General features: G+C 32.9%; 1 protein-coding gene across 2 annotated transcripts; it reads left to right on the top strand.

Moving 5' to 3' along the window:
- Positions 1-5023: 5023 nt before the first annotated feature.
- LOC139868789 (uncharacterized) lies at positions 5024-9405 on the top strand. Of its 2 annotated transcripts, none has more exons than XM_071857136.1 (5): positions 5024-5214; positions 5770-5964; positions 6080-6250; positions 6843-8111; positions 8766-9405. In XM_071857136.1, the coding sequence occupies exons 1-5, from the start codon at positions 5184-5186 to the stop codon at positions 9233-9235; spliced, it is 2136 nt and encodes a 711-aa protein (XP_071713237.1). In that variant the 5' UTR covers positions 5024-5183; the 3' UTR covers positions 9236-9405. The 2 variants fall into 2 exon arrangements, with proteins under 2 accessions (XP_071713237.1, XP_071713235.1); XM_071857134.1 differs by having other exon boundaries at positions 5025-5214; positions 6843-8210.
- The last annotated feature ends 1193 nt before the right edge of the window (positions 9406-10598 follow it).

Genomic DNA, 10598 nt, shown 5'->3' with positions numbered 1-10598 from the left:
ACGAAACTCATGCACGTCAAAAAAAGTCAAACTTGGTCAAGATGGTCAAACTAGGTCAAACACGTCAGTGGGTTATGCTATCTTGGTCAATAAGGTGTCAGATTTTTGTCCTATAGCCTGCTGTAACATTTTGTACAAAAGGATAAACAAAATTATCACTGAAAGAATCAAAAATAGGTTGGGAAAGTTGGAATGTCTAAATCAGAGTGCTTTTTGTTGAGTCCCCAAATGTAATTAAGGATTTAATTATGATAAAATAGCAGATATGTACACTAGAATGTTATATACAGCCAGCACAGGTTTGTTTATGTATAGATAGCAAATATTGTTGTGTCGAGTGTTTAGTTTGCTGTCTAGTCTACCAGCACAAGGTAGACAGTATTCTTCAATTAGCACAGGATGTGTACCCATCAATTCAATAATATCAAGTGACTCAGCATAGAAGAATCAGCATGGCTGGAAAGCAACTTATTACACAAGACAGCTATGCTCCATTACAAGCATAGTGGTTTTCTGAGTGGTCTACATCAATTGTACTATTCAACAGTAGTCGAAGACAAAGTTGAACAGAAAAGGACACGCGTCGGCGGCTGACAAGTGACCTTACAAGACCACGTGGGAATGCAGAAGTTTAACGCATGTGCAGACATGTATTATTCTTTGTCAACGCCTAGGGAACACAACATTCTATTTGTTTAATCAAATAGTGGTGCCAAACCAAATTGGAGTGTTTCTGCAAATAGTTACCAAAGAGGAAAGAAGAGAGCACGCTCTCTGATGCAGTTGTCCCCACAAGTACAGACATCCTATGTACCAGTGGACAATAGAACAATTACTCGATTAATAAGACTACTATAAATTGATGTATCCACTATTGTAACAACTAGTGGTGTGGGTTTTATTTTTAAGAGTCTAAATGTGTAATAGCTTTAGATAACCTCAATAGCTATAACTTAGGTGAATCTGTATCAATCAAGTATCATTCCGCCAAGGATAGTTGTGATTCTTTGTGATTTATATCAATAAAGAATAATCGTTGAAAATTACCTTTGACTCTTATCTAATTTACTTGCATGAATACTAATTTGCTTAAACTGTTAAGATAATCAAAAGAATTGTATTCACCCCCCTCTACAATACTCCTGTTGTTAATCAAGGGACCAACACTTTTATTCCTGGTAGGTCAATTTAAGACAATATCTTACTTACACAGGAGCTTCTAAGGGGTTATGGTAGAAAGAGTGGTCCAAAGAGATGTGTTATGAAGATAGACATCCAAAAAGCTTATGATACAGTTTGCTGGAGCTTCCTGAGAAACATTCTGATTAAATTTGGTTTTCATGAAAGAATGGTGTCATGGATTATGACTTTTGTTTCAACTGCTACATTCTCTAAATGTGTTAATGGTGAAATACATGGTTTCTTTAAGGGTGGTATAGGTTTAAGGTAAGGTGACCCTTTATCTCCTTACTTATTCACTTTGATAATGGAAGTTCTCAACCTTATAATGAAAAAACATATAAATGGGTCCAGTCAATTCAGCTATCATTATGGATGTAAATAGATTAAGATATCTCATATTTGCTTTGCTGATGATCTTTTGATGCTTTGTAAAGGGGATGTCAAGTCGGTTTCTGTTATGAAGAAGGGCCTTGAAGAATTCAATGCTATTTCAAGGTTGTTTCCAAATCTACAAAAGTGTACAATTTTCTTTGGCAGTGCTCATCATAATGTAAAGACTGAAATCCTTAAATTACTTCCTTTTAGTGTTGAAAAGTTACCAATGAGATATTTAGGTGTTCCTTACTAGTTAAAAGGCTTGGGATTGGAGATTGTAAACATTTGGTAGATAAAGTTGGAGAAAAAATAAGCTGCTGGATGAATAAATGTCTTTCTTATGCTGGCAGATTACAATTGATCACTTCTCTATTGAGTTCTATACAAGTATATTGGGCATCAGTTTATATTCTTCCTCAATCCATTATCAAAGATATTGAAAGAATGATGAAGGATTTTTTATGGGCCAAGGGTTAGAACAATAAGGAGCTGCTAAGGTAGCTTGGAAACTAATTTGCAGGCCTAAAACATAAGGTGGGCTGGTTTTTATACCACTTAAAGAATGGAACAAAGTTCTGCTTATGAAACAAGTTTGGAGAATTCTGTGTCAAAAAGAATATATTTGGTGGCATTGGATTAATATTGTGAAGTTAAAAGACAAGAGTTATTGGGACATTAGGCATCAGTCAAATGATAGTTGAGGTTGGACACAAATGTTAAGGCTAAAAGATATCATGGAACCTCATATATTTACTTTAGTGATGCTAGAGGTGAATTGTGGTGGGTCACAAATGATAATAAATTTAAGCCATATGCAACAAATCAAGTTTGGAAGGACTTAAGGTGTAATGACCCTAGAGCTGACTGGTATCATGTTGTTTGGCATTCTCAAATTACCCCTAAACATGCAATTATAACATGGTTAACAGTGTAGGGCAAACTGTCTACACAAGATAGGCTAAAGAAGTGGTTTCCTAATGAACTATTTGTATGCAGCTTCTGTGGCAAAGTGGATGATTCACATGGGCATCTTTAAATGTGAATTTACTAGTCAAATTGGGAAACGATCGGAAGAATGCTAGTGTATAAGGGGCTGAATAATGATTTAATGTGTATAATTGAGGATATGGCCATATACCCTGCAGTCAAAGATATCAGGAATATTATCAATAGAGTGGCTATTAGAGCAGTGGTGTATTATATTTGGATTGAGAGAAATCACATGTAATTTAGGAAAGTTATGAGATGTGTGGATAAAGTATGTAATGATGTTATGGAATTTATTCGGGTTAAGTTGACTAGTCTAAAAGTCAAAGTTACCAAAAATGTGCAAAGGGTTGCTGCTCTTTGTAATTTGAAGCTAGTGAAGATAAGTTGCAATTTGATTAAGGGATGAAGTTGTGTTGGTGTTGTATAGATGATATGGTGATTGATTTTGTATTGTATCATGTTGATATTTGGGTTGAATGTTGTATTCTTGTTTTAGGTTAGAATATACTCTGCAGATGTTTTGTAAATTGTTGTCTTGATTAATATATTCTTACCTTTGAAAACAAAAAATTATTTTTATTTATATAATTATATTATATTACTAATATTAATATCAATACAATTGTTTTAAATATTAAATACAATTCATAATTAATGTGGTATAGACACGTGTATTTTACACTTGTCAGAGTATATTATGCTGCTAGTGACATGTCAGTTGTTTATCTTTTTTTTTATAAATAATATATAGATATGTATGTATGTATTTTGCTAAAAATATATATATACTCGTAGTATTTTAACACTAATTCATACATGATCAATTTTTAAAATTTTATATGTAAATAATCTATTTTTTCTTATCTGAATATCGTAAGACTTGTTTATAATACTCATTCCGTTTCAAATAAGTGTCTCGTATTGACTTTTTAAGTGCTACTTGTTATACTTTGACTTTAAATTTTATGTTTGTATTACATTACATAATAATTGATGAAAATTATATTTAAAAAGATATCATTTGAAATTAATTCATTCATAAAAATTTTAGCAAATATAATGTAATATCACAATCATTATTGATGTTCCAGTTTTGCTAAAACTGAAATAGATTTTCCATACTAAAAATTTACTCCGTATCATCAAATGACAAATACGTACAAAACTATTAACCAAACATTATAAGCAATGAACTAGGTTTATGTATTTTAGTTGGCTAAGAATTGAACAAATATAGCAATGATTGTGGGATCCATTAGCTATTGTAACGGTATTATTGTTTTGAAATTCCACATGCGTATACATTAACATCACGTGTAGCTAACTACGGAGTACTTTTGTTTATGAAAATATTATCACAGATAACTCGTATATCAAATGTTTGACCAAGTAAAAAGATTATCAATATGCTTGCCAACGTATTTCTTACTTATCTATATGCACCATTTTAGCAAAATCAATCTCCTAAACAAACGTACGATCTATAAAATTTGAACAAAAACATATGTGCAAATATCGTGCCCTTCTATCCAAAGTTAGATATAAATATCATATGTAAAGTGTGTTCTAGTATAACAACTTTATACTTATCTTTTAGATATTAGACATACTAGTGAAATGACCTGTGGAACCACGGGTTTGTTTAAACGAAACAGTTTAATGATAGGTATTAAGTGAACGTAAATGCTAAAGTTATTTAGTTTAATGACCCGTAGAACCACATAGTCCGACTAAGAAACTTGTCAGCTGAACATTTCATCAAACACCTAAAATGCATATTTAACAATCCACATACAATCATAAGAGATAATATTGGTTGTTATTATATTTTAAAAGTGTAAATTAAAATATAAATGTAGAATTTGTTCCTTTTGCCTAACTTTTATACCTTCTCGTACTCAATTCAAAATAATTAATTAAAATTATTTAAAATTATTTAATTTTAATAACTAAAATAATTATTAATAAGATTTAATAATAATAATTAATTAATAAAATTTAATTTTAATTCAAAATTATTTAGATTAAGACATCACCCACTATGTTTAGATTTTTTCTTTTTCTTTTTGATTTTTTCTTAACAAATGAATTAGCCTAATAATGACATCATCATTTTAGCAATATAATAGAAACTATAGATTAGATTAAATATGACTCAATAAATACTCGTTCCATCCCATATTTAATGTTAAGTATTTTTAAAAAAATGGTACAAATGTGAAGTAGATAAATAATACACGGAGTAGTTTAATAATGACATTCTTAAAACCGTGTGTTCTTTTTTTTTTATATAAATTTAGACCGATGGAATGAATAACTTATTATTAAGCGATAATTGAAATATTTGAATAATTTTGGTATGAAATATGGATATCTTGTAATTAAAGTAAGTAGATCATTAACCAATATTAAAACAAGACAAGAGTATTGTTATTGTTTTAGGGTATATATAATGAACCTTTTGTCTATATGTTCTGTTGTAGCAGCCACCCTCTAACATCAACCCCAAGACTTTATACCAAAACCTTCCCCTCATTCTTCTCAGTAACCCACTCTCCCATTCCCTCTTACTTTTCTTCCCCAAATCTTCTTCATTTTAACCACTTTTTTTTTCTTCTGTTAAACTTCAGACAACCATGGATGTTCAAGATCACACCATCCCCTCAGGTTTGTTTATTTCTTGGTTATTTTTTATGGATTGTTTATGTAATTGTTGTAAAATCCCACTTTTTAACTGGGTTCTCTCAGATTATAATAACCATGATAGATTTGACACATTAATGGCAGTTTTTGACTTCGTTGACTTTTTTCTTGATGGGTTTTAGAATTTCACTAGTTGGATTTCTTGATTTGGTGATTTTTGTCTTTTTTTTTTTTTAACTAAAACCCCATTTTTTACATGGGTTTTTTCTCATAGTGTAATCACCATTATAGATATACACTTAATAAGTATTGACAGTTCTTGACTTAAATTTGACTTCTTTTTATGTAAGAATGTAAATTAGTATTGGGTTTTCTTGATTTAGTGTCTTTTCATACTAAAAATCACATTTTTAACATGTGTCTGTATTTGGATTCTAATGAACATTGTAGATTTAACACATTAAAGGTTGTTTCTGGCTTAAATTTGACTTTTTTCTTTGTGGGTTTTCAATTAAAAAAATGGGTTTATTTTTATTTTCTTTGTTTTTGATGATTTTGTTGGTTTCTTGACATTTGCAGGACATGATAGTCATCATGGGGTTCATTTATGTCATAGATGTGGGTGGCCTTTTCCAAACCCACACCCAAGTGCTAAACAAAGAAGATCCCACAAAAAGGTCTGTGGAAAACTTGAAGGTTACACTACTCTGATTGGTTCACCAGTTGTTTCAGATGATGAACATAATCCAGATGATGATAAAGAAAAGAGCCCAAGTGAGATTTCATAATTGTTATAACAAGTCTGTTAATGGGGTTTTGTTAATTTAGTCAAATCTGTAATCTTTTATGAGTTTTAGTTAATTTTTTGTTGAAATTTCTCCCTTTTAAGGTCCTAAAATTGAGAAGACAAGTATTGATGGTGGTGGGATCAGGGGAAGTTTTAGTAGATCTGAGGAAGATCTATTTGCAGATGCAGTCACTGAATTTACAGATGATGGATCTGCAAAGAAAAGTTTGGATAGAGATTTGTATTATTCCTTTACAGATGCTGATAATGTTGGTGAGTATTAATATTCAATTCAATTCGATTAAATATAATAATAATTGTTATAAAGGTTTAGTTTTTAATGAAGGTTGATGTATTGTTAGATCATATCAATACAATAGTCCTAGTTCTGAAGTCACTAAATGCTATCGGTTGCAAACGCTGTAGGGTCTTGTAAACCTGATTCTGATAATACGACTATGTAGGGGTCGATAATAAGGCAAATACTTATTAATAACCAACTAACCAGTTTATGCTTTATTTCGTATGTTCTAATAAAACCTCAACAATTAGTTAGTTAAATATCTCAACTTCGTACAACCGAAGTATATCGAAACACCATCTCCTCATCACAATTTGTTAATCACTAGCGAAATATTATGTCGATGCGTAACGCACTTTCATAGTCTTATCGGAAAATTCACACAAGTATATACAATTCAATTAACATGTTGTAGGCAGAAATAATTTGTTGGAGGGAAATATTAGAGGTGATCAAAAGTTCTTTTCTAAAGTAGTACAAATTATTTAGTTTATGTTCTTATACTAATCGCATCACAATGCATTTCAAGTTCTCTGATTCTTGTTTTGGTTTATAAATCTGTAGATACTACTGACGTAGTAAAAGCTCCAGTAGAGATCAACAAAGTGGATGTTGTTCTAGAAGCTTCCGAGAAACATGATACCCATGTAGACAAAAGTGGAGAAACTGAGATGACAACGGTATCTGATTTTTCTGAGTCAAAGCTCGAGTTGACCGATGGAGTTGTGGGGCCCACAACCTGCCCAAGTTATGTAGCCGAATCTGTTGAAGTCTTGGATTCAGCAGAGGGAAAAAGTCAAATTTATGTAACTTCTACTGAAGAAGCTAAAGATTCGGATATTAGCAAAACGACCCCTGAAGTTTCTGAAACTGTTGGTGAATATGAGGATGATGTTAAGGAGGAAAACTTGGAGAAGTGGGAATCAGCAAAAGCGGATTTAATCGATGAAGTGATTAAGCAGGAGGTTGAAGGTGTTTATGAAAATGCATCAGAAGTTACCAAAGAATCTGAAAAGTTTGATGGTGCCGAGAGAATCGGTGAAGAAGTTAATCTTGAAAAGGTTAAATCTGATCTTGAACATGTTACAGAAGTTGCTAACGAACTCGAAATCGATCAAAACGTTGCAGGTTTGACCGAAATGGAACAGATTCAGGAAGTTGTTGAGGTGTCTGATGTGGGTTTGACCGAAAAACATGATCTTTGTGCAGTTGAAGTGGAAAAATGCTCAAACCAACAGATACAAGAAGTGGTCGAGGACATCAGTACAGTTTCAACTCCAAAAAATGATCTTGAAGAACCCATTTTGAAAAAAGGGTCAACTGAACAAACCAACCAAGTAGTTGAAAAACTTGATTCAATTTTGGCTGAAATGGAAAATTTTGATGCACCTGAATTGGAAGAATGTTCAAAAGAACAGATTCAAGTAGCTGTGAAGGATCCCAAAACAGTTTTGATTGAAAAGGAAGATCTTGGGGAATTTAATTTGGAAAAACTATCAAACAAACAGACCCATGAAGAAGTTGTTGAAAGACCCGATTCGATTTTGACTGAAAAATCGGATCTTGGTAGACCAATCTTAGAAAAAAGCTCAGATGAAAGTCAACCCGATTCAAGTTTGGTTGAAAAGGTGGATGATGGGGCACCCAAATCAGATTCAGATGAGTGCTCAAAAGAAAACGCTCAAGAAGTTATACAGCTCAAAGTTGATGATGTCAACAATGATGCAGATGAGGTCAGTTGTGAAACGGTTACCCCTAAAGATTCATCCAACATTTCTGTTGACAATGGCAAGAATGTTTCTGTTATTGTTCCTGAAGCTATTGTAGAACAAGGTAATGAAAAACTCTTGAACAATCAAGAAACTTCTGTGGCCTTTTCGGTAGATTCGAGTAGCCGCAACAGTTTGGAGGGAAATTGGGGATCAGTTTCAGGTACATATCCACCCAAACGTAAAGTTTATTCAATATTTTAAATAATTTATTTAATATTCTTCATAAGATGAATTTTAACACTCGGTTGAAGTGTTGACCCATTATGACCCTTAAAAGGTAACTATAACCCGGATCAACAAATTATCCATTTTGACCCTTGAAAGGTAACTGTAATCTGCGTCAACAAATTACCCATTTTGACCCTTAAAAGGTAAGTATAACATAGATTAACAAGTTACCCATTTTGACCCTTAAAAGATAACTATAACCCAGATCAACAAGTTACCGATTTTGACCCTTAAAAGGTAACTACAACCCGGATCAACAAATTACCCATTCTGAACCTTAACAGGTAACTAGAACCCGGATCAACAAATTACCCATTTGACCCTCAAAAGGAAACTATAACCTGGATCAACAAAGTACCCATTCTGACCCTCAAAAGGAAACTATAACCCGGATCAACAAAATACCCATTTTCACCCTTAAAAGGTAACTATAAACCGGATTAACAAATTACCCATTTTGACCCTTTATTTGTAAATGTTGCTATAGTGCTGTCTACTACTTCTCATGATGCTGAAACCTTACACATTGTTGACAAGTCAAAGTTCAACTCTGAGAAGTCAAGTGCAGGAACACTAGTGGAACCTGAAGGCACAGATCAAAAATCTTGTTCATCTGAGTTGCAAGATTCAAAACCGCAGCCAAATTCTGAAACTTTGACCAAAGTCAACAACGAGTCAAAGACGGAGGAGGATGTGATTGCAAAAGTTACTAACTGGAGCACTGGGAAACCGTCTACGCCTTTAAAGAACCTTTTGGGTGAAGCAAAATCACCAAGTGTTGAACAACCTGAGCCCGTGGTGGTTCAGAAAGATGAAAACGAGAAAGCAGGTTTGACCGTGGTCAACCATGATATATCGTCACCACCAAAACTAATTGATGACGGTAAGAAAGGAAGGAAGAAAGTAAGAAGTTGGGTCCCCTTTGTGTGCTGTTCGTCGGTAAATGTTGCTAACTAGATGATGAGGTCGGGGCAGCAACACTTTGGGGTGTTTTGCAAGATCAGTTTTTTAATGGGTCTAAAGTTTGGTTGTTGAAACTGCTGCTAGTTTTCGTATTTGTATATCTTTTATATAGTAGATGGATCGAAATTGTTTCTTCAATTGATACAAAATATGGTTTGTTTGTACTTGGTGTTTGTATTGAATAGTGAATGTTAAATTTATATCAGCGTGTGACTCATTTTGTTACATTAGTACCCCCATATGAGAAACCTTGTTTGTTCGTCTCCTTTGCACGTGTACTTGGTTTAAGTTGAGTATCTTTAGGTGCGTTTGATAAAACTGAATGATTCGGCGTTGAATGGTTCATAATCTGAATGATTTAAAAGTTCTGAATGAAGTTGTTTTTAAACGACAATAATATAATCATTTTGAATGTAAAATGTGAATGATGTAAAATTTCTTTATTTACTTTTAATATTAATAAAAACTACAATGTAATTGTTTAATACAGTATGTGTTATTGGTATAATTTAAAGATAATATTATATAAGATTTATGTGCTTAATAATAGTTAAGAGAGAAATTCACTTCTGAATAGTTCAAGGTTGAATACTGAACCATTTAGCATCAACTGTCATCCAGAGGTCAGAAATAAGTGCGCTGAATGTTGAACGGTTCAGCGTTCAGCGCTGAACCATTCAATTAAAAGGTAAGCAAACGCACCCTTAGAATTTAAAGCTTTAGCCCTAGCCCGAATGGCCGAATGTAGCCCGAATAGTATGCTGATTGTTTGAACTCCACTAACCACTTAAGCTCAGGATGATCTTATATAAGCCATGCTCGACATTCTTTTTTAGCTTAACTTTAAGTTCGCCTAATCTGAAAACTCATTTTTTAGCTCGAGTTTTAAGTTCGCATAATCTGAAAACTCACTTTTTAGCTCGGGTTTAAGTTCGCATAATCCGTTAACTTTATGTCATGGGATATGGGCTTCACCCAACTCGCTAACTTTAAATGATTCGAGCCAAACTAATTAAACATGTCTTCAAGCAAACCAAAACGTATCTTTAGGGTTGAAATAATGATATCAAAATTGTTAACACCCCGAAGTTGGGTTATTATATAACTTAAAGTTACAAGATTTACCTGTTCGTGTTATCTGAAAGAACGAGTACTTTTAACTTTGATGAACATGACCTATCTGAAACAGTAACCGTTTTCTAAATCTTCCTTGACCACCCCATATAAGTGTGCTTCTTCTAAATAAGCTAATTATGTTTGCCACTAATCAACCTTTCTGATGATTGAATCTTATGAAAGTGAAGTTTTGCTAAATCAAGTTACATTAGATTACTGGTTACTTGTTATAAATATAATT

This window comes from Rutidosis leptorrhynchoides, chromosome 1 (assembly GCF_046630445.1).
Source record: "Rutidosis leptorrhynchoides isolate AG116_Rl617_1_P2 chromosome 1, CSIRO_AGI_Rlap_v1, whole genome shotgun sequence".
NCBI lineage: Eukaryota > Viridiplantae > Streptophyta > Magnoliopsida > Asterales > Asteraceae > Rutidosis > Rutidosis leptorrhynchoides.
This window is presented reverse-complemented; position numbering and strand designations above follow the sequence as displayed.